The 25,317-nt window shown below is 39.8% G+C and overlaps 1 protein-coding gene across 1 annotated transcript; it reads right to left on the bottom strand.

Annotated features, from left to right (window-relative positions):
* Positions 1–5,317: 5,317 nt before the first annotated feature.
* LOC138634920 (transmembrane protein 255B) lies at positions 5,318–23,421 on the bottom strand. The gene is made up of 9 exons (XM_069722178.1): positions 23,022–23,421; positions 21,487–21,626; positions 20,837–20,899; positions 17,358–17,447; positions 16,555–16,635; positions 16,296–16,381; positions 15,971–16,130; positions 11,281–11,385; positions 5,318–6,133 (listed from the first exon to the last, which is right to left on the bottom strand). Exons 1-9 carry the CDS (start codon positions 23,083–23,085, stop codon positions 5,984–5,986), a joined length of 939 nt encoding a protein of 312 aa, XP_069578279.1. The 5' UTR covers positions 23,086–23,421; the 3' UTR covers positions 5,318–5,983.
* Between the last annotated feature and the right edge of the window lie 1,896 nt (positions 23,422–25,317).

Genomic DNA, 25,317 nt, shown 5'->3' with positions numbered 1-25,317 from the left:
TGATTTATTTTGTTGGAGGTGGTCCCATGTGACCTTAAATTGCAGAAATTGGAGGCTGATTGTTGTTTGAATAGTGTCAGAAGTGACTTCAGAGTTACGTGTTGGTGATTTGGCTGATAGAGGGGTCCTGCAGTGACCCCGAGTTAGCGTTTTGACCCCGGTTTGGCTTTTGAAGGGGTCATGTGGTGACCCGTGAACCGTTTTGTTGTCTGTTAGTTGGTTTAGCTGGTGATTTGATGAGCTACCGTTCTAAGCTGTAGTTTTTGGTTTTGAAGGGATGCAAATGCTGACCCCACGATCTCACCTCCGACAGGAAGCAAAACACTCCTACAGGGATCAATGAAGAACCGATCCAATGTTATTACAGTGAGCCTTTCTTCCTCCATGACATCTATTTTATATATATAATATGTCAACATTTTGGGAAATACACATATTCCCTTTTCTTGACGGGAGTTAAATAAAACGTCTCTGAATCCGCCACAGACTTTTCAGACTTTACAGATTCTGTTCTATTTTACATTCATGTATGACATAAATAACCAGGATGCCAGTGTTTTGTTTTGTTTTTTTGGGGAGGGGAAATGGCACCAATGAGAGGGTTTTAACCACGACATTATTAACGTCCTTCATTGTCATCATCTATATCTGTAGCAACGCAAGCTGTCCTCACTTCTATTAGGAAGGAGTGCAGTTTTGAATGTCTCTTGACAGGAAAATATTGGTGAATTAAGGGTCAAATTTATACCACCAACGTCGTTACATTACAAGAGTGCAAAGTTCCATCTGTGAAGGAGAACACACACTCATCAGTACACACTTCTTAAAGAGGCGTGCTGCTTTTTGGCCCCTGTGAACAGGCCTTACTGGAGACTGATGAATTACCTTGTGCATGAACTTCCTGTCCCATGTAACCCAAACAAAACTAAACTAAACAAACAAACAAACAAAAAACAAAAATATTATCCACCAAATAATGTGTAAATATCCTCCTGTGGATTATTCTGCTGTTACACCATAATACAAGATTACCTTAAAAAGCTTCTTTTTTTTTTTTGTCTGTCCTGAATTGAAATGATGCAACTGAATTTACCACTGTGAACAGGTATAATTTGGACTATTTTTCCATTTGTCTGTACAGTGAAGAGTACGAGTTTCGGACAGGAAAGCTTTCTGAAATTAAAACATCTGTAAAAAATATCAAAGATTTTGCTGAAAACCAAATAATGTTTACTTTATAGAATAATACAGAAACCATACTATGAGAGGATGAGGATGACAGACGGGAGAAAGTTAAAAAAAAAATTCTCCACACTGCAAGCAATCTGCCCTTTTGCTTGCATAAGTAAATTAGCAGGGCTCTTTCAGTGAGCCCGAACAGTCGGTGATGTCAGCTACATGAATTCTTCAAACACACTGGAGACCATAACACGCATTTTCTGCGTGCATTATTGTTGCAGTAATAATACCCTGAAACAGGCAGTGTTCATCACAAGCGCTGAGTACATGAACAAACTAACGGTGAGCACTGAATCCAGAAAAAGTACGCGGCGATATATTTTTCTGATAGAAAGATTTATCAGACTTTTTTTTTTTTTTTTTTATGCTTTTGTGATAATCGCGCTACTGTATTTTGAAAGAAACGGCCAAGATAGTACATTGTTTGAAAGTACAAAGCATCACACTTCAAACTTCATACATTTTAAGATAGAAACGCCACCGCAACAACGTAATACTGCAAATGCAAGCGCTTTCATTACAAGGCTGCAAGCTCAATCAACATTGTGCTGCTTCATTCAGAGATAGACAGGGAGTTCACACACATTTAAGTAAATGAAAATCTTACATTTCAGCCAATAGCAGCTCCACAGCTGTAAGGACAAATAAGATTAGAGTCCAGAGATCAAAGACACTTGAGGATTCATAACTACAATAATTCTCTTCGTCCCCATCACCAGGTCTGAGCGGGATGTGAAAAACCTCTACTGATTAGGAAAACTCCCACCGACATCTTTGCTTCCCCCCCCTCCCGACTCAAAATCGTAGATTAGAGGGTAAATATCACGCAGGCTTATAACAATGAGTCAGTAACGTTGATGTTATTTAACTTTAAAAAAAATAAAATAAACGGTCACCTGCTACTTGACCAAATTTGATGCAAAAGAAAGGAAACACAACTAATGGCACGGCCATTTATGACATAGTAGTACTCATGCGTAAATGAAGATGCCCATTGGACACAGTGTTGATCGCGTCTATCCGTTTCTGATCCTCGTCTTTTGTAACTGCTTTGAGTCTGAACCTCGCAGATATTTCTCCTCTCTGGTTGCTCATGCCTGTTCGGTACATGCAGACGGAGTTCTCTGAACCCCGGCTGCAGCTGCCCCGTGACTCAATCATTTTTTTGGCCTCTCTCAGAGTGGTCTGGAAACGTCACTCTACACATTCATAATAAAACCACAAGCATGTTTTGACTTTCAGTCTATAGTCTATATTTTATAGGACTGCTTTTCTGTCCGTCCGTGGAGTCCCCACAGTGTCACTGGACTCCCTCCAGAGAGAGAGAGATGTTTCCACATCACGAGCGGCAGTCTTGATTTCTCTCCTGGTATTGGACCTTAGCTTTTTTGATTACCCCCTTTTTATGTCTTACTGGAAGCCTATGCTTAAATCTGAGTACCCTCTTTCATGTGGTCGCTTATTACCCGGTAACCAAACTGAAACATCAGATGTGGGAGATTTAACATTTTGTGGCTTTGTTTGTTTCCACTATGGGTTCATGATCCAGTTCGGGGTACGATTTTTCCAGTATTTTATGACTCTATTCGGTAACTGACATGTGGTACTGGGTTCAAAAATGTGTGGTGTTAAAATCTTAATTGTTTTTCCTCCTTAATCATCCTCACTAAAGTTGAAGTTGATTGGCAGCGTTTTTCGAAAAGTGAAAAGGCAAGAAACAGTCTGGGTCAATATCAGACTGGTAAAAGATGAGGCAAAAGGAAGGAATGCCAACCCAGTGCAAAAATAATCTGACCAGTGTCAACCAACCGTGATTAAACTGCCGTTTTGCAGCCTTGAGTCCGTCACCATATCGGCAGCGTGGGAGCGAGTGGTAGAGCTGACTGAGAACACCAGGACACAATGCCACGCCCACCTATACTATGACTGGGCCCCAGGCATATCAATCAAACCAGACACCCCCCCCCCCATATTTCTCTCTTTAATATATAAATAATTAAGGAGTATTTTCAGAAGGACAACCAGAACACTGACCAGAGGGAATTGATCTTGTATTTTATGAAAGAAGAATTTTTTTTTTTTTTTTTTTTAAACCAGCCCCTAGTGGCCCTCAGCAGTGTTGCACTTTAAGATACTTCCATATTTCAACTTTTCAAACCGAAAGACTACGTCCATTTTCATATACAGTCAACAGATCTGACAAATATTGTGAGAGAGGGCTGGTATTTAAAAGCGGAAATTCAAAGGGACTGTACCTCTTGTACAAAATGGGAGCACGGCACGGTGACGTGTGCGCAGCAGGGAGAAACTACAACCTTTGTTATAACTATTCCCAAGTTTTGTCGCTTAGTCAACATCAGCGCCTGAGTTCCAGATGTTTTGTGACCACTGGTCCGATCACGCTCCCCCCCCCCCCCAAGACGATCATTTCGTCAACCGCAAACACCCGCAAAACTGATCAAATTCCCATCGGCTTCATGCTCGACTTAGTGTTTCAAGCTAATTAAGAAATATTAGAAACACCAAACTAAGACAATAGCCATGGTACCTGATAAACATCACGTTAGCACACTGATATTAGTAAAGGAGCTTTAAGCTACAAGACAAACTGCAGTTTTTCATAACTAAACAGCCACATAAAATGTATCATGATTTAAAGGAACGAAACATTGAATTTGCAGTATATTTGTCTCCCCTCTCGCCACATGTACACAGCGTGTTTTCCCCGGCTCGCTCTTACGTAATTATGTTTTTTTTGGATGTTTATGTTTCTGAATATAAAACAGCACGAGTCTACGCTGCGACATTTATTCAGAAATTTCTCACCCTCTTCAACTGGAAGTCTGAAGGGTGTTTTACAGAGGGAAAGTACCCTGTAATTCCCACGGAGCTGGCAAACTGTCCTTCTTCAACATCTTGTTGCCAGACCTACCTCACAGTCTCTGAAAAAGTATCAAAAAAAACTGGTGTGGATGATTTTATTTTCATCTGAGAATAAAAATATATTTTATTCGTTGCATTGGTAAGCTATTAAGTGTCTGTCCTAAGTTGTATAAAGAAGCTCTTGTGTGTATTGGTTTCTATTTATTTATATGTGTGATAACCAAACGCTGCATCAAAATGTTAGCAAATTGTGAGCCATTGATTGGTGCATATTGTTGTCTATGAAAGTGACTACTGAAGAGTCAACTTTTTTGTGTGAGGTAAAGGATGAGCTGCTGTGAGTTGTGAAATAAGCCAGTTAAATGCAAACGTTAGGTTTAAAAGCCTTGCTTTAGCCCTGCTAATTTTTTTTTCCATCTTCTTTCTGTCAACTGTTTACTTCTTAAACCACTCAAGATAATTTAAGAATCCAGACCGATCTGTTTCAGTAAATCATTGATTTATTTGTATGAAATGTATGAAAAATGTTTGCATTTCAGTCTAGTTGAACTTTATGTTGACTGAACATCAGATCTATCATCAAATTACCAGCCTATGATCACAGTGAATTACTGTTAATAAGCAGTTTGACCCGTAACATTATAAAAAGTATATATAAAGTACATTTGTGTAGAAAAAAGAAAATATTCTGTGACAATAGTTAATCAAATATATACACTACAATAGATGTATGTACATCAAATGTTAGAGGGTCAAGGACATAAGCACACACACACATTCATTGGCATAATTAATTCCCCAGCCCTTTACCCGAACCTTAACAATCAGAACTAAGTGCTTTACCCCAAACCCTACTCTAACCCAAACCCCTACTCTAACCCAAACCCCTACTCTAACCCAAACCCCTACTCTAACCCAAACCCTGACTCTAACCCAAACCTAATTCTAAATTAATTATTTTCCCTAAAACCAAGTCTTAACCAAGCGGCAACCAACAGTGATGTCTTTGGTTTGTGATCTGCCATTATACGTCCCAGCCACCAATAGTGGAAACCTGACTACACCACAGGCCTGTCAGTCAAACAGACACCTCCAAACATATCGCTTTTTGAGGCTTAATATCTAATTAATGACGGAATGACTGGACTGCCAGACAACTAGTACGATGGAGTGACTTCAGCAAATGACACCATCATAAATAGTGGAAAAAGTTTATTGACTTTGTATTTCATGAGAAAAGTTGAGGCTTTTTGGAACCAACCGCTAGTGGCCCTCAGTGGTATTGCAGTTTAAGGCACTTCCATATTGGCCTCACTTGTCAGATCTGGAATCGATGTCCCCTTTTATATGAAGTCTATGGCCTTAACCTCCATAGAAGTCCTTTCAACAGTTTTAAGAAAGTGACGCCAAAATGTCCTTACTTGGTTAAAATGTCCTCACTATGATGGTCAAAAACTAAAACTGGTCCTCACAAAGATAGATGTACAAGTACACACACGAACGCGAACGCACACGCGTGGTGTCACTGATGAGCGTACACGCCCTCTTATACACATGAAGTCGACTGATGAAACATTTATATTACATTTCATTTACAAACACTTGAGACCTTTATGTTTTTGAGCACAATACAGTAAAATGTTCAAATCTTTGCATATAGAAAATAGCTGGAAAGATTTTCATACTAATGTCATAATATTGGGACCAGCATGTCTCTCTTTTAGTTGGACCTGCTTTCCTTCCTCACAACAACTTGTAAAACAATAATAATAATAATAATAACGCGTCCGCATCCCTTCCTGGTCTTTGTATTTTGGATCTTCAGCTCGTATGTAGCTGGTTGAGGGGGCTCTGCTGGAGCTCAGGCTGAGAGGCCGTGGTCTCTGCAGGGCAGCAGGCCGGTCAGCGGGGAAAAGGGAGGCTGGCTGGACTCCGGAAGGGAAGACGATGATGAAGGAAAACTGTGAGGGGCAGCTGTTGTTTCTGCTGTAGGAAAAAACCCTGGTGCTCTCTGAATAAGCAAGACAAGACAAAAGGAAACAGTTGGGAAAAGACAGAGGCAAGAGACATAGACAGATGTTTACCACAGACTTCATGTCTTCTTTGACTACTTACGACTGCGATTTGTGATAACCAGTAACAAATGTAAAGAACAATCTCACAATAACTTCAAATATCGTGTCATTGTGAACGGCAAAGTTAAAACAGAACCGTCTTGCCAATGATCAAACAAAAACAGATGAACTGTAGAATTTATTTGGTACTTTTCGATGACTTGGATTGAAGAAATCCTCACTCACAGCCCACTTTAACACGCTTCCACCCACACCCTCACGCTTTTTGTTAAATGTCTGTTTTAGATCAAGAATGATCACTGGTAGTAAACACGTGGATTTATTACACAGACCAAAAGTGAAAGGCAACTGCCAATAAGTTGATCTGATGTGGGTGGTCAGCAGTGATAACAACAACAGTCTTTTCTCACAACTTCTGTTTGTGGAAAAACGCTGATTTCTTTTTTTCCCCCTGAATTAAAAAAAAAAGGGACAGTGTGGTAACTTCGTTTTAACAAACACAAAAAGTTTCCGCTTCCATTCATTGCTTCTCATCTCAACACTTTGTGTGTGGTTTTAACTAACATGTGCATCTCCTCCTTCATGAAATAATGCCAAGGTGTATCTTTAAAGTTGTAATCCTTCAGATTCAGCTCTGGTTGATTTTTGTAATTCTCGCGGTTGCTGTTTGTAACAACAATAGTTTAATCTAACAGCAAACGCTCCTTTTGGTGAATCTCTGTCAGAAATACAACTAGAGATCAACTATTCTGAGAAAGGAGCAGGATTTTCACGCTAATGTTGAGACAGATGAGTGCATCTATGCTCCTAGCTTCTAGTCAAACAACAGAAGTTTTGACTAAAATTACTTGGACTGCGGGAGGCCAGTTCAGCACCCAGACTCTTCCACCAGAGACTCATGCTCTTGTAATATATGCAAAATGCAGTTTGGCACTGTTTTGCTGAAATAACCAACGACTTCCCTGAGAAAAAAAAAAAAGATGTCTGGATTGCAACACATGCTGCTCCAAAACCTGTATATATCATTGAGAATTAACGGGGCATTCCCAGATGTGCAAGCTACCCATGCCGTGTGCGCTAATGTATTCCTGTATTGTCCATGCTGGTTTTTGAACGGTGTGATGATAACAAGCTGGGTGGTCCCTCTCCTCTTTAGCCCAGGGAACACAGAGTCCATGATTTCCCAAAATAATTTTAAATTTGGATTTGTCAGACCACAGGATGGTTTTTCCTCTTCGCCTAAGTGCATCTTAAATGAGCTCGGGCCCAGAGAAAGCAGCTGCGCTTCTGAATGATGCTTATATATGTTTTATTTAAATTTTTAGCTTGTTTCATGTTTTAATGACTGTTTTTAATGTTTCGATCAATGTTCTTAATTGTTTTTTAAATTTCCTTTTCTTTTGCCTTATGTTTTGATGCTTTTAATGGTTTTATGTGAAGCACTTTGAATTGCCTTGTTGTTGAAATGTGCTATACAAATAAACTTGCCTTGCCTTGCATGGTAGAGTTTTAACCTGCATTTGTGGATACAGTGACAAACAGTGTTCACAATGATATCCAGAAGTGTTTCTGAGCCCATACAGTGATTTCCATTACAGATTTGCCACTGTTTTTAATGCAGTAGCAAATCTGCCACTGGTTGTTTCTGGCCTGCCACTGGTTTTTTTGCCTTTTTCTTTGTGTAAAGAGATTTTCCCAGATTCTCAAATCTTTGAATGATTCTCCTACGGAAATGTGTCTGTTTTTAATGCAGTGCTGCCCGAGGGCCTGAAGATCACGGCCTCGCTGTGACGTTATTTTTATACCTAGTCATGTTTCTGACCTGTTACCAATGAGATGTTCGACCGGTGTTTTTTTTTGAAGTGTTAAACAACGTTTCCAGTCTTTTCTTGACCCTGTCCCAACTTTTTGAAATGTGTCGCTGCCATCAAATTCAAAATGAGCATATATTTTTCACAAAAACAATTCTGAGGTTCAACATTTGATATGTGTTGTCTTTGATCTTTTTTTTAATTAAATATGGGTTTACATGATTTGCAAATCATCACATTCTGTTGTTATTTACATTTTACACATGGTCTCAACGGTTTTGAAAACAGGGTTGTAACTGTCCTGACTCGTGGTTGGAAACAGAAGTGAAGAGTTTTTTCTGCTCCCAAGTGCGCTGTAGAATCAAACCATCCACCGACCATGTCTCATGCTGACCATAGAGAGTATTTTAAAATGGACGTAGTCTCCGAGTCTGAACAGTGCAGCCAATATGGCAGTACTTCAAAGTGCAACACCACTGAGGGCCACTATGGGCTGGTTCCAAAAAAAAACCCTCTGGCTCTTCTATTCTAATTCTATTAAAATGTTGTGTGTGGTAAAACACTGAAAGCCTGTATACAGTATAATCTATTGTGGCAGTGGGTTTTCTGTCCCCCTATAGCGCACACATAAGTGATTCATGGTGAATAGGAAATACATCTCTCACATCAAAAATGGGGTTTCATTTCATGAAAACTACATCAGCTCGTTGTCATCTTAACCTTGGTCAGGATGCGCTGGTAAGTTTAACGTAACATTACTTCTTAAACTGAGGGATGTGGAAAACGAGTCTTGAGTTTAAAGCAGCAGTGCTGTTATGAAGGTGAACAGAGGACAAATAAATCGTGTAAAACAGTGAACCACTGATCTGATCAACAGTCACAACTAGTGTTCGTTGTTAGAGGTTGACCTCACGTCATCTTCATGTCAGCACCAGCTGCATCTGTTTATTTTCACCTACCTGTAAATTTAACTTTTCCATTTCTAAAAGTCTGTTGTGTGTTACCACTGAAGTGTCTACAGTTGTAACTACAGAGAGAAAAAGATTCTAAGTAGTGATGGTGCATACTAAATATTTTAACTGTTTCATGTGATTTATTCACAATGAATATACAAATAGGATTGTCTTATTTATAATCATTGTAGCAACATGTGTTTGGAATTATAATAATGAACTCAATTTTAAGAATTAAATATCTCAAGCTAAGCTAAATGCGCTTTCGTTTTCATGTACTAATACTTGACAAAATAATACAATTACTAATATATAACTGCTTTAGACAAAGTTCGGGTTAGGAGTTCAGGTTACGTTTTTAAAACAAGAAGAAATTAAAGGGATGAAAAACGTGTGTTTCCTCAATTGCTGGTATCTTTTATCCAATTAAGTCATATGTATTTCACAAGTTCTAGTCACGAGTATCAATCGCATTTTTTTAAGGTGATCCAAAAACTGTTTTCACTTGTTTCATTGGCTATAAAATCGATTGTCTGAGGGTCGATGGAGCTCATTCAACCTCTGAAATACCGTCTATAGGAAAATCAGCAGTGTACTTCCTGGATTACCCGGGTTTCATCAAGCAGTAGTGAGAACGCAATAAAGAAGTGAAGAGGCATGAGGAGGAAGTGACACAGGCACGTGGATATCATTATCTACAATGTCCACCACAAATAAAACGTCCAAAATTACACATAGAAATCATTTACAATTTTTTTTTCTATATTTCTGCAAAAATATAGAATAAAACATCAACAGAATGTCACAAATCCAAAAAGTAAATAAAAAAGAACCCAGATAAACAAATGAGATGAAAATATTTTACTTGGTGATTAGTTGATTGAGGAAAACATTTTTATTCTTCTTTATTCACTCTTTAGTAAAACGACTTGTGTGCTTTGGGACGTAGAGTTGCTGCTTGACCAGCTTTCTCTTGAGATTTAGTTCAAGGACAGACAAGGACATAGCGCTTCCCATCAACAACAAAAAAACAACAACTCTATTTCGGTCTCATCCATCCACAAAACATTTTTATGACAGCCTTCTGGTTTGCCTACACGATTATTAGTGAACCGCAGACGAGCGGCGATGTTCTTTTTGGAGAGCAGTGGCCTTCTTGTTGTAGCCCCGCAGAGCACATCGTTGTTGTCCATGTGTTCCCCTGATAGTGGATTCATGAACATTAACATCAGCCAATGTGAGAGAGGCCTTTGGTGACTCAGAAGTCCTTTGGAGGGCAACAGTGGTCTTACATTTCCTCCATTTGTACAACATCTCTGTGACTTTGGATTGGAGCTTTAGTAACCTTTTCCAGACTGACGAGCTTCGAAACTCTTTTGGGGTTTTTTCCATCCTTAGAAATCTCCTGTGTTTGTGCCGTGATACACTTCCAGAGACATGTGTTGTGAAGCTCAGACTTTGATAGATTCCTCTCTTTTAGGTAGAACAAGGCTCAACACTCAGATGATTACCTTCCCACTGATGAAAAAAAAAAACCCACCTGACTCTAATTGCACCTTCAAATTAGCTGCAAATCCCGTATATACTTTGACCACTCAGATATGTAATATTGGATCATTTTCTTCAAAAAATTAACTACCAAGCATATTATTTTCATCTGATTTGTTTATTTGGACTGTTTTTTTTGTTTTTTGTTTTATCTACTTTTAAAACTTTTGTGAAGATCAGATGATGATTTCGGGGCTATTTATGCAGAAATATAGAGAATTCTTGAGGGTTCATACATTTTAAAGCACCACTGTAGCTACATTACTTGCCTGAGAATCATGGCGCTTTAGAGTTTGTTTTAGTATCAGTGCAATCCTGGGCTGTTTTCTGTACATCTCTGGGCGCATTGCGGACTTCTAACAGCTGATTCAACACACTTTTAATGGTGCCAAAATATAAACAAATATTGGCTAAAAATGGACACAATGGCAACATTTGACTTACGGTTTACATCCTTCAACAGCTCATAAACTGAGAGCTGTAGTTCCAAAAAATTTACAGCACGATCAAGCCAAAACTTTAAGTAAGAGAGTGGATAAGGGGAAGGGTGCAGTTGTCCTGACTTGGTCTGAGGTGGAGCCCGCATTGATGTAGAGGATTTTTAATGGATGCATGTTGGGTGGAGATGAAGGGGTTTGTGTTCGATCTGATGGTCAGTCAGTCAGAGATGAAGACAGAGGGAGAAATAAGATACGTGGAGAAACTACACTTCACACACATTTGTGTGTGTATTTGTGTGCATGTGTGTGTGTGTGTTGGTCAAGCACTGACTGGGTGGAGCTGGCATGCGATGTGTGTGTTGGCGTCCATCAGCAGAGGAGCTGTAGGGGAAGGTGCGGTGCTCTCAGAGGGCTCGGACACAGCGCTGCTACTCCTCTGACACAGAGAGAGAGGAAAACACACACACACACACGCACGCACGCACACACACACACACACACACACACACACACACAATGTTATTGTAAATCAAAAAAACAATGACAAACAGACATTTTTGTGGTTTGTTAACAATGACAGAATAACTTTGTAACAATCTGTTTAGTGTGTCATGCATACAAAAATAAACACAGACGTGCACACATAAATAAATAATAAAATGATGTAGAACACTAAGATGATCTGATAAATTCAAAGCAGGGGACAAATCACACGTTGATGACTACAAAACGTTGGCCCCGATCAAGTAAAGTCTGCACTGTCGGACAGTGACCCCTTAAAAAAAAATAATTAAAAAAATAACCAAAACTGTTCCAACTATGGCAGATTGTTGTGTTCATGCAGGAATTCATCAGTCATCGTAAGAAGCAGACAGAGAAAATCAACATCAACAAAATGTGACATCAAAAGCAACGTGTTCAAAGGCAAACAGCTGATACAGCAGAAGCCAAAAGCAAGTGCAACTAATGCCAACCTTCCCGTGTTAAACGTGTGGTGCGGGTTGCGTTCACATGTGGGCCGTCCACATAAAATCCAGCTGCTTTAGCTCCGTTTTATCAACTTCACGAAAATAAATCTATTTGTGTTGCACAAAGTACTTCAGCTAACAGCAAACAACCACAGATATGAATCAAATTGCAGAAAAAGACTGTTTTATTATTGGTTCACTCGCTGCATGCAGTTAGTGATTCATACATTCCTCCCTGGGAAAACGCTGCATTAGTCCAGGCCTCAGCGTTGGGTGGCCTGCCTGCTGCGGGCTGGAGGTCAAATCCAAAATTTGATGAACGCTGGAAACCTATAAATTTGACAAACCGTGTGTTTCCCTGTCTTTCAGATAATCTACCGCAGGCAGAGAAAATATCTGCATAGCAATTCATGTTGTGTTTGCGTTGAAACTCATCATCTTGCAGGTATGTAGCAACTATGGGATGGACTATAACACTATAATAATTCACCACTCCTACATTTATTGGACACATGGGTGACTGATATTAAAAGTGTCGCACTGAGGAGTCATCTTCTCCCACACGTGAACTTTATTTCCAGTTTCTAAAAGCTGCGATGTGAGAAGTTGGAGAGCAGGTGATAGATCAGTGATTAAAATTCTCAATTATATTAACTTTAATAATATCAGGAAAGATCTTTGTACATTCCCACCAGTAAAAACACAGACCAACGAGTGATTCAAAGCTAATTGAGAGCGGTATGACAGTTCAGGGAGTCCACTCCCTATATCATTGCAGATAATCTTATTTACTGAAGACTCTTTTGCATTCGAAAGATGGTAGCTTTGGCTGCATGCAGTGACGGATGACAGCCGGACGGAGACTGTGTGGTCTGTTGGAGACATCTCAGGACAGATTAGTTTGATCTCTGGCAGCACAAACATCACTGAGCTCTCCACAGACCACACAAACAGATCTAAGTAGACTTATTTGGTACGTGGAAGAGGTTTTTAGTGCAGGTTTTTAGACAGGCTGCACCTTTCAGTGTGAGCTGAGCTCAGGTAACAGCATGGTGGAAGAAGGCTAGTCACTGTAGTCACGCTACACAATAATGGAGGCACTGAATTCAATATTAGTTTGGTGTCAACCGGGTTCGCACTCAACTAGGGCTGAAACTATTTTCATCATTTATTATTAATCTGGCATTTCGTTCATTGTTGTATTAAAAGGTCATTAAAAAAAAGTCCAAGAGAGTGATAATGTCTTCTATTTGGTTTTTTTGTAAGAGATGGAACAGTGAGTTCTTTGGCATTTTTTTACGCCTCCCCGATGACAACAGCCATAGTCAGAGGTATTATGTTCTGGCAGGAACGCCTTGACTGAACTTTTTTTCAAATTTGACACAAACATTCCCTTAAACTCAACGAATGCCCGATCCCAACCCACACACTCACTGACTCACAGACTTTGAGGTGCTTCCCCAGTAAGTCCACGAGGGCTTCGGGCTGTCCCGCCGTCAAATCGCAGAGACCGTGAGGGCTCTCTGGCAAACATTTTGAGCCCTTTAGGCACACTTTCCCAAAGTTTTCTGTCCTGCATACTTTGCCTGAGGGAATTACTTCCAGTTCATAGCAAAACTGGTGACATATTAAACGCGGTTGTCATTCCCATAGTCTGCTGCCCACAAAATGGTAAACAAACCAAGTATTAAGTAATTGATCTCTCAGAGGCAGCTCATGGCTGCTCACTGCTGTGGTTAATTAGTGAACATTTGTAAAGTTGTTTGTAATTTAAGTCAAATGTCTGCATTGGATTTACTGATGTCCATGCCTTTCCTGAGTTTAAGTGTATATAAAGTGTGTGTGTGTGTATTTAATGTTTACACATGTTTATAAATCTGAGCAAATTAGCAAAACTCAGATTTTTTTTCCTGGAGGTGTGGCATTTTTTTTATTTTCCAGAACGGTACGTCGTTTAAAAGCAGAGTGCGAGTCCTATTTTGGTTTCCATACCATTTCGAACCCTCATGAACTCAAACATTCAAAAACTACAGCTGCCTACGCAGGTGATATCAGTTAAGTCAGTGATGAATTGATTATATTTTGAAAGTCAAAGTTCACTGAGACCACAAATCCTCCCAGTTTCGACAGTGCAATTTCTGAAGAAGGCCTTGAGAAATTCCTTAAAATTTGGCACAAACATCAACTCGGACTGAAGGATGAACTGATTCGATTTTGGTAGTCAAAGGTCAAGGTAACTTTTACGTCATGCCTGCCCTGATCTTGTGAATGCAACGCTGTAACTCAGAAACAGAAGATTTGGTCAAATCTTTGGCGTTGGCCCTGAAATTGTGCTGATTGTATAAAGCGCAGTTCGGTTTGACGATGTGTGCGAAGCATTCACGTTTTCGAGTTTCTTTGCAGCCACAATCATCAACTGTTATCAGGATCAAATCTATTGGCAAAACTCCTTCAAAGTCTTCACTACATATCTTACATGAGTCTAGACAAACGTGGGAGTGAAATGCAAGTTGACTGGTTGGTGGAGGCGCACATCGTGAGAAAGTAAATCAAGTTGCTTATTAAACAAAGTTTCTTTAACTCAGCGTCTCAGCTGAAGGAGAAGCAGTGAAGGAATGTTTCTGATAAAAAAAAACCACTGACACACTGAGGTTTATCAACCAGAGACAGCCTGCCAACCCCGCTGATACGACCGACGGTGTTTTTCAGCCTCCATTAGCCTTCATGACACACTCTCTCAACTTTGTATTGTCTTTCGTGCTTTCACTGCAGCTCATTGTAACATGAGAAGAAGGGAGTCAGAGAGCACATAACTGGGTGTGAAGCAACACAGGGTTCAGAATATTGTTCTGACCTTTTTTATTTCATTTTCCTAAGAGACCATAAAAACATCCCGGTGCCCAGACAGAGGGAGGACAGTTCAGACAAAGCAGTGGCCTGCGACACAAGAGTGTTACTGCAACACAGCAACGTCTGGACTGATGTCAACTTGTGAACCCATTAACAGTTTAGTGTTTCTGATTTGGCTGTGACTGATTTCCAGCCATCCAACCACCGCGTGTGACAATCTTAACAGTCCCACTTTTTTTCCTTCAATAAAGCAGACGAATTTGTACGTGGTGTCGAGATCATCTTGCTGAATGTTTGTGTCCTATTGAAGGTATTTGGCAAATTAGATATAAATACTAGAACAAAGGAACTATCTCTGGTCACACACGCTATGTTCCCACAAAAAATAATTTAACACATCTTGAAATCGGGTTTAGTCATTTAATAATTTTGGCACTTGACGGCAAACTCATCTATGCATGGTGTACCAACATGGTTTTTCCTGATAGCTGAGACCACACGGCCCATTTGAGGGAAAGAAAACTGCATGGTGGATGACATTTGGTGGTTTAAAATACCAGCAGACATAATATGATGTGATACTGAACTTGGATTACATTCAGATTGTCTCCGCTGCGTCTCTAAATCTACTCTGAGCTGTGTTGCTCAGAGGTCCAGTTTATTGAATACACAGTGAAATATATGACGGATGGGTAAAATTATAATGATAATATTGATATTCGCTTGCAAAATCGGAATGTTCGAAGTAATGGCCGTTAGTTTAGTCCCATTTAAAATCTATACAGAATAAAGTTGTATTTCTGTGGAGCCATCTCTGAAGTTTTTGTAATGAACTCCAGGCCTCTTCTGGGCACACCGCTTCCCTTGTCTTTAGTAATTATTATCAGCTGATCACGGTAGGATGATGCTTACTGGTTTACATTGTACCGTGAGCCAGATACAGTCTGTGGACAATCAGTCATACATTGTGCCTGCATGTTGAGAAAACTGTGGACGGCGCGTGGACAAAAACATCTGGAATCTGTGACCCATATCTCTGTACTTCCCCACTGCTTTCTCATCCATTTATCTGTGCACAGGACACCAAGTGAGACTGGCTTCAGGTCAGGGGGGGCCCTGTGGTTGAGTAAGAGCGTTTAAAAGTTCCGATGTCCACATATGAAGACGTTTCCCGGTTTGTGTGCAACAGTTTGGATGTCTTACCGAGTCCTTGATGCAGCCCAGCACCGCTGTGGTCACGATCCCGGTGAAGAAGGCCACGAGGTTGAGGCTGGCGAGGATCCAAATCAAAATGTACAGAATGAAGACTTCCTCACAGCTTTGTACTCCGACAAACTCGTAGTAGTTGCTGAGGTAGCCGCCACTGTAGAACAAAACAACGGCACCGTTAGACAATAAGATGAAGAATATTAATATCAAAGTCAGTTCTGGAGTGGTGACCAGGACATTTTATTCGATAAGTAAAGTTTGTTCAGTTTGTGATGACATGACAACATGAATATGGTAGGATAGTGATGTGTTGTCTCACTTGGCACAGTCGTACAGGTCGCAGCAGTAACAGGTCCCACTTCGTACCGTCATCGTACAAGACTCCTTCAGATTCCAACACGACACCTGAAAAGTTAGACGCAGGTTCACCAGTAAATACACAAACACAATCACAAGTCCAACACAACTGAAGCTGAAATAGACAGCTGTAGAAATTAAGGTTTTATCTGGAGTCAATCTTAATTTGTACTCAATTCAATTTCAAATTTTCTAACATACATCAGCGCATCTTTACTCACAGAGGTGTAGAAATTCTCATACATGTAGCTGCTGCCGCTGCTGTAATACTGACATCTCCCTGCTGTCAGTGGACGCATGTCCTGGCAAAAGTTAATACATAAAGAAATATCAACCACAATGTTTCAAGAAAATATACATTCTGCATATATATTTTACAGGAAAATCTGGCAGTGTGTACTGTGCGGTTGTTATATCCCTCTCAGATAAGAACAGAGACTGCAGATTGAAAGTAATCTCCTGCTGCATTGAGAGGGACATTTAGTCAGAGTTTCTCTTTGTATTACATCTAAGAAACAGGATTATAGATTTGCTTTTCTAAAACCTGTCAAAGGATCTTTTAGGGAGGCTGACTGCTCTCTGTTGCAGCAACATCAGTCACACTCAGTAACTATCTCTTGTTATTCTCAGTCATCAAAGACATCAGACATCTGGACACTTTAAACCAAAGACAACTTGACTTTCTTTAATTCTTCCACACTGATGAAGACTACAAGTCCTTCACATATTCTGCTTTGGTGGAAGAAAAATAAAATAGAAAAGAGGCAGGCTGGCAAATGTTACAAAGACGGGACTATAACTTGTGGGAACTTTTTTCATGGACAAAAACGGTGTAAATTGTTACTATTGCCAACAGGGTAATGCTGGCTCACACCGCGGGGCTAAGAGGCTGTCCAGGTGGATCTCAGTCAACCAGCACAGTGGTCTATTATTGCTTCACGGTCTACTGTTACTGCCCTGTTCCATCATCCAAAACAATCCTCTCTCCAGTTACAGTCTTCACATGCAAGTGTAGATAACTCACCATGTTTAAGACAATATAGACGCCATCGATCACCAGGCACAGAAAAGAGGTGATGACCCCGAAGCTGAGGAAAACAATGGCAGCCGTCAGCTGGAGGACAAACACAGGAAAAAGCACAAATGAGATCATTTTATATAAAATGTTAAGAGTAGCGGATACAAAAAAAAGAGTGTTATTGGATAATGATGCGAGCGCCTTTCAGGAATGAAGGTAAATGGCTGAGGTTGTTTTTTTTTTCCTTTCCATCCAATAAAACCTTTACTTTGTGATCACAGATCTGAGCACAGCTCACAAGACGGTTGTAACCATTTCTGCTGAAAAAACACACGTTATGAAAATTTGCATAGACTTCCTAAGTGTCTATATGTAGGTGAATGTGGTTGTGTACGTCATATTTAAAAAAAAAAAAAAAAAAAGAAGCTGTACTCTTTAACTAAAATAAATAACTTAACCAAATAAAAATTACCGGTAACTATTTTGTCCAGATATTAGTTTATATTAATAGGAGTTACTGCATTACTATCAGTTTTTCTACTGCAGTAAACTGTAGATTGGCTCTGAAAGAATATGGACGTGCAGGCTGCTGCAGCTTAGGCTTTAATAGCATCTCTCTGAAGGCCTGATATCATTCTCACAACAGAAATATGATAGTGTTGTTACTTAAACAGTGACTCTTCCAAGTCATAATATTATTTCTGCCAAAGCAAAAGAATTTTGATAGCACGCTGTATGTGCTGAGAGTCTTAACAGCCTCAGTATCTCACCTTCATCCCTGCTCGTCATTAATCACAAGCTAAACTCACCACATCCTGAGAAAAATAGTTCACAGATTGAGTGAACGGAAGATGAAAAATGGGAATTCCAATGTGAAACATTACTTTGCACTGAATCGTGTCTGTCAACCCCTCGTTCTCCACACCCCGAGGTAACAGTGAGTGACAACACATGTGGACACGTGGACTCTGATATTTCAAGGTTTTGTCAAAAAATCTCATCTCGCTATCTCAACTGGATGAAAGAGCTGAAATCTAAACGTGATATCAAATCCAAGCACAGCCAGCTCTATCCAGAAACTCCTCTTGGCCGCAGATGCCCTTCGTGCATCGGATGATCTGTTGTTTTTGGTGTGAACCGGGGTTGTTTATACAGGATCCTTTGATAGAACATCAGGTAGGGAAGAAGTGATGAGCATGACCGCTCTGCTCAGTTCAAAACCTGGGTCCTCGAGTGTCCCATAAGTATGGACAGCACCTCCAGAAAACAATTTATCGTCCGTTTTAAATCTCTTCCATTCCTGCTCGTGAATCTGTGAGCTTTTCTCAAGTCTTGTTTCAGCAAGTTCCATTAGTTTCACATATTTTGGATGAGTATCAACACCAGTGAAACTGTAGTTTGTGTGAAATTATTCACATTTGGCTGCAAAGGTTTATGTACTAGTGCAGGCTGCGTTGTTTAACCGTGTTGTAAAGTTTACGATTCTCCACATGTAAAAATCAGCACTGGGTATCACATACACTTTTTAGAGTTCATGTAAGTGCAGACAAAAGCTGTGATAAGTCTGAAATCCATAGCTGCCCCTCAAGGATGCACCGTTAGCAGGGGGGTAAAAAAAAAACAACAACACGTGTTTATTGTCTGCAGACAGACTCTCTTTGCTTCAGCTGATAAAACTCACATTAGATCATGTGTACGATGTCTGTCAACCCCTCGTTCTCCACACCCCGAGGTAACAGTGAGTGACAACACATGTGGACACATGGACAGGTTACGTGACACACACGAGATGTCAATCAGAACCACAGTAGTTTGACCCAGACATGATGCCAGAAACCTGGACGAATACCCAGTTATCTATTCTTGTCTATTAGGGAGAGATTTATAAATAATTTGATTACAGCAGACCAGTCCAGATTCTTCAGCAGCAACATACTGTGAATGCTTCTAAAGGAAGGTCAAATTAACGAATTGGCTGTTCACAGTAAACAGCCACGTGTTTTTATAACGGGACATCTTTTAAGGATGAGACAGTAAGAAGACGCAGTACAGGTACTTTACAAAGTCTGAAATTGTAGTGGCCTCATCTAAAGCTGTAGTAAAATGAATGTATGCTGAAGGATTGGACAGTAGATTAGCATCTAGCTCTGTTCCCCCTCTTACTTCAGTGATTTACTGTAAGCAGCATGTAGGATTGACACATAAAAACCACTGAACATGCCGCAGTTTGTTAAATAACCATTAAATATGCCCGCTCCATTCAGGGGCAACACGATCAAACCCACATGTCACAGACGTGCCAAATGCTGGCTCTTTTATGTATTCGCTGTCAGATTTGTTTTGCACTTGAGAAAAGTTACCGTCATTAATCAAAAACAGATCACATGATCTGAACAAATCATTTCAGTTTATATTGGCAATGGTGGCGGATTTACCACCCATTAGTTTGTTTTGAGTATTTCAGACGTTTTAAAGTAGCAACCGTTTTCTGGCTGAACGTTCAACATGTCTACGTACAGTCGCAGTCAAAAGGCTTTTTCATAGATTTTATTATCTTTCAGGACAAAACTGAATCTATCAAAATGGTTAAAAAAAACACATTTTGGTTTATGTTACAGGCAAAAAGTGTTTGTTTTAAATTTATGATTCTTCAAAGTCACATTTTGCCTTGATAACAGCTATTAACGCTGACTGTCTATCAATAAAACCATAGAGTACACACTCATTATGACACACCCACTGACCAAGCTCCAGTGTACATACAAGCCAAGTAGGAAGTATTGATGTGCTCTAATCTGAGGAGATGTTAGTTGGTCACACAATGGCTACTTTAAGGAATCTAAAATATAAACCATATTTCATTTTTTTCTCACTACATAAAGTAAAACCTTTGATTGAGGAGGGTACGAGGGTCGGTCAAAAAGTTCTGAGACGGCTCCAGTTTCACCTGAACGGTAATATAGCTTCCCCTTGCTCCGTCCTGCTACTTACTGTTCATGTGCAACAGGAAAAGTCCCACAACATTTTGATCCTCCCTTGTATAAAATAATGCTAAATGACTGAGGATAAGCTGTATCACTCAGACAAGAAACAGTCCTTGGTTACTCCTGTGAAGTTGCTGCTTACATTAATGTAGTAAAACAAAACGTTTAATCCATTTCTCAGACTTTAACTGAGTTGTTTTTAACTTTGGAAAGGACACCACCCTCCAAACTCCCACTGTGCTCCATTTCATTTGAGCGTCCGAATTCTGAAAGTGTGACTTCAGTTACTGAATAGGGAACCAGAAATGATAGAGTGGGATGAAATGAAATGAAATGATGTCTGCTACGTAAACAGCACTGCGTCACACTGCGTCCGTCTCGGCTTATGTGCACTCCCGGGTCAGGGCTGGGTGACGGAGGATGGAGGTGATCGTGCATGTGTGAGTAGATGTTGTAAATGTGTATCTGTTAAGAAGATAACGGGAGAGCAGAAGAATATACCAGCTGCTTGCGGTTTTCTTTCAGGCAGAGTCCCAGAAGTCCAAGGAATGACCCAAGTGTTAACTGCAGAGGACACAATTTAATAAAGGGTTATAAGAAAATATAGAAACGTAATTCATTTTCATAAACACTTTGTTTTTGTTTGGCTGTCTTTTGAGGTAGGAAATGAAGAATGAATTGACACCATTTGGACTGTCAGCTGTGAAAGGAGATCTTGTGGTCCAATTTTTAAATCACATGTTTTGTTTTGCTGTTGCAAAAGGTGTTAAAGTATTAACTCAAATCTCGCCACAGATTCCTCCAAAAACGGATTTTTGTTGATACAGTTTAGGTCAAATCTGACATAACCTCGTGAAGACCTGTTATATCCTTCCATGATCAAAATGAGGGCAAAACCCGAATGCCGGCGGAGCCCCTGTCGGCACCGCAGGAAGTGTTCATGTTCAACAACACGACTGACGATCATCAGTTTCACTGCCTAAAATTGTGTCTGTCTCAAGGAAATACCTGCAAAACTATAACGAGTGAAGCAAAACTGTTGGGTGTCACAATAAGACTAAAGGATTGCAGCTTCAACTTGAGTTGTCGCCCATGTTTTCACATCTGTTGTAACAGTTGACTGGATAAATTATCACGAGGATTTAACTTACAGTAACTCCAGAGGCGTAGCCAGTTACGTTCAGGCTTTCTGTCCGCGTCGTTATATAGACTCCCAGCACCACCAGCAGCAGGGACAGACTGAGCATGCCCAGTACCAGCCACAGAGCTCTCCTGACCCTCACCATGATCTCTGCCACCCACACAAGAAAAATTTTTACTTTTAGTATGGCACACAGAAAAATAAATAAACACAACAAACTGGCCTGCCATCTGTGAGCCTCTTGACAGTTGCTGTCTAACTGCACATTTCAAGTCAACACACGAATTTCGATTGACTTGGTTTAATTTAATTTATTTTAATTGTATGATGAAAAAATTATCCACAGCGCGTGTCTTTATTTTTGTTCAATTTAAATGTCACGAAATGTTTACTGAGGTAAAGTTGATTCAATTTACCGAACAAAAAAAAAACCATCGAAACAAACAAACAAGCATAAGAAAGAGAAAGAAAAGATCAGAGAAGAATACATAATGTGACTCCAAAATATCCCACAGCTGAAATCACTTAATCACTTTGTCCAAATTGTTGAAGACAACTAGTTACTGTCCTGTTAAATTCTCTTCAAGGCAGCAGTTGCAAAGCATATTAATCCACTTTTGAGCATATTTTAGAAATATGACAACAATGTCTGTGTTGTTGACCTGCAGAACAAAATTACAGCATGAAACAAGGTCAAATAAGCATTTAGCTCCATTAATGAACTTTTATTCTAAAACTTTAAAATTTGCACAATAACCAGAACAACTTTTTTACCAAAGCCAATAAATTTACTCTAAATTCCCAACAGGTGAATCAACATTATTAACTCGCAGACACATTGCTAAAGAATTTCTTTAAAAGGTTAAAGCAGAATCTGCCTCCCTAAAAGATATTTATGGCAAAAAAAAAAGACAAAAAAAACCAAACAAAAAAACATGTTGAATATATGAATTACTCTCACACTATGAGCTTCAGTTATCATTAGACTGCAACACCATTATGATGTTTTGTTATGAAGCAGACTTTAAAAAGTGACACAATGAATGTGGGACACTTTATATTAACCATTGAGCTTCTGCAAATAGCTAAAACTGTGTGCTTAAAATAATGAAGTAACCGACACATGGACGACCGAAATATCACAATTGATCTATTTTCAACTTTTATGAATAGATCATTCTGGTAAAAAGGACCTACTTCTGAGATTATGGTGAGACCCCTGACTCTTATTAATAACGAGAGTTTGGATAACAGGTTGTTGTACAGCTCCACAAATAATTTGAAAACATGCATGTACTTGCAAATGAATCTAAGCGATGTTTCAGCTACAGTATCCTGACTACAGTTAAATTAATGATCAGATCTCCGCAGAATGAAAACAGATGGACTACAATTGAAATGCAATAAAGTAAAATCTTACCATATCTTGAATATCAATATAAGTAGGATAATTAAAGTAATACACATTTAATCTGGCTGTCCCTCTCGGTGTGTATCTGACAGACCCATCGGTGCACCTTCACCATCTCCGCCCCGGTAACTCACCTGTTGCTCGGCCCGTCGGCGCTGGTTTGTCCCGGCCCGCCGCTCCCTGGATCCTCGCAGTCATCACAGATCCAGTCCTTGGAAACACAGAACAGCTTCTAACTCCTGATCCGCTGCTCTTAGTGCAGGCAACAACAAAAATAATTCACAAATCCCTCAGAGTCCTGAACAGCACAGGCATTTGGTGTGCAGATGTTGAAGGTCCACTTCAGTATAACTCTTTTGAAAGAGCGCACAAAGGTCCGGGCTGTGCTGCATTCAAAGACAGTCGGAAACGCGCTGACTACATTGTCTTGGCAATAAACCAAGGTGATAAAAATCCAGCGACACCACGCAGGTTGGTCATAAACTGCAGCAGCAGAGAGAGGAGAACATGTTCAGTGGGATGTACCGTACTGTACGTCAACACATTTGTAGAGGGGTGTCCATCAGTGGGAGTTTACCTACAGGCAGGGCTGGATTCATTTCCTGTGAGGTCAAGGGGCCAAAATTAGCATATCCCCCCCCCCCCATCCCTCCCACTCTGAAATGTGTAGTTTTTCTCGCTGCAACCCTCTTTGCTCCCATTTTACTTTGTGATAGTTTAATTAAACACTTTCACTTGGGAATAAACAACAAGTGAAATGATGTCTTAAATATTTTAAACTATAGATTTTAAGTCAAGACAAGCTGTCAAATTTGGTACTAAAGCCACAACAATTTGTTATAAGGGAAGTTATCACAATGCGACTGAATGTTTGGCATACAATGGAAATAAAAACAAGTTAAAAAGTTAAACATGATGATACAATGAATAAAAAGAAATTCATGCTATGATGCATTAACACTATATTTATTCTAATGACAGTGATGTTTCATTGTAGATTTTTATCAAGAGTTCATGTTCAGATGTAATCAAAAAATGTTTGTCCTCTTTCACAACAATAATCAGTTTCCACTATCATTTATGCCATGTTTAACAAAACAAACACTTTTGGTTTTCAATGTAACACGTTAAACTTCTTCTCAGCTGGACGTTTAACTCCTACTGAGCAAACTGCTGCAGTTCTCACAGGTTCGATGGGTGGTCTTCTCCCAGCTGCCTGTTTCAGCTCTTGCCTTGAAATTTAAATTAAATTACGACCAGGAGCCTTAGCAGATCACCACAGAACGGTCCAATGTTTTCTTCTCGTCTGTCCTTGGGTGCCTTTAAATAGACGTCTCGGGTGATTATCTTGGGCAGTGAAGTTGGACTGGGACTGAGCACTGTTGACAATGAGCAGTATGTTTCCCACCCGAACGCTTGTTAATCTGTCCTGCGCGGAGTCGCTGTACGTGCCAGACGAAGCAAAGCAGAACATCGTAACTCAAATGAGCTCCTCCGGCTTTAGAGTGATGATGATGATGATGATGATGATGATGATGATGATCTTTTCTTCAAATGTTGCACTTTAAGTTCTTCTCATCATGTATTTTATCAGATTCCAGTCAGGCATTATCGTACTTTTCTTTTATAAGTGTGCCCATCGTGATTTTTCTCCCGTGGAGCCAACAAAAGACAATGTTGTCCCTCCGTCTTGGAGGTCAGCTTGAATCTGTTTGAAAGTTTTCCTTGGTCCTTTTTGGATCCTTTGAACTGTTCTGGTCAATCTGGGGTCAGTTTTCCTCTCGTGGCCACATTCAGGGATGTTGGCTGCAGTTCCATTAATAACATCAACAACTGTGGTCACAGGAACATCAAGCTGCTGGGAAATAATCTTACAGCCTTTACTTTGACAAAGCTTGGTAATTATTTTTATTCCAGATCTCCTTAGACCACTCTCTTCATTTCTTTCTCTTGTTCTCTTCAGTATGGTGCACAGTAATACACAGAGACATGTTGTCATATTTAAAAGGCTGAATGGCTGATTATGAGATTGAAGAAACCTGTGATACTAATTAAATATAAAAGTAAAATCTACTTTTTTTTTATCACCACTTCAAAGGGTGACGCTCTGCTCGGTTTCCTTTCACAGTCCTTTAGAATAAAGTTTGTGATGGACGGCAAAGGTACACAAGATGCTCCCAGGGTCCTTTAGAGCTTGGACACTGACAAGAAAAAAGTCCTGAAATACTCTATTCATATTTCCTTTCTCGTGATGAGTGAATGTAGCTATACAGATAATTTCTTTATCTCTGACAGGCTAGAATCAGATTGTCCACAACGACCTAATTAATGTCACAATCGACTAATAATACCAACTAACACTGATGGTTTGTATATAAGTTTTTAATTAGAAGTTTTAGTTCTTTAATTCTTTTGTTCTTATTGTTTACA

The sequence above is a fragment of the Brachyistius frenatus genome, unplaced genomic scaffold (assembly GCF_029030835.1).
Source record: "Brachyistius frenatus isolate BFR_SWC_R1_liver_20210118 unplaced genomic scaffold, ASM2903083v1 Contig_1, whole genome shotgun sequence".
In the NCBI taxonomy this organism is placed as follows: domain Eukaryota; kingdom Metazoa; phylum Chordata; class Actinopteri; family Embiotocidae; genus Brachyistius; species Brachyistius frenatus.
Note: the sequence above shows the minus strand (reverse complement) of the source record. Positions and strands in the feature narration are given on the sequence as shown.

Bases quoted from the DNA above. Each gene is read 5' to 3' on its own strand.
- LOC138634920 (XM_069722178.1), bottom strand. From the start codon at position 23,085: ATGACTGCGAGGATCCAGGGAGCGGCGGGCCGGGACAAACCAGCGCCG. The intron at 20,900-21,486 runs GTAAGTTAAATC...TGTCCTCTGCAG, and splicing joins GCTACGCCTCTGGAGTTACT to TTAACACTTGGGTCATTCCT. The intron at 16,636-17,357 runs GTGAGTTATCTA...AACTTTTGCCAG, and splicing joins TCTATATTGTCTTAAACATG to GACATGCGTCCACTGACAGC.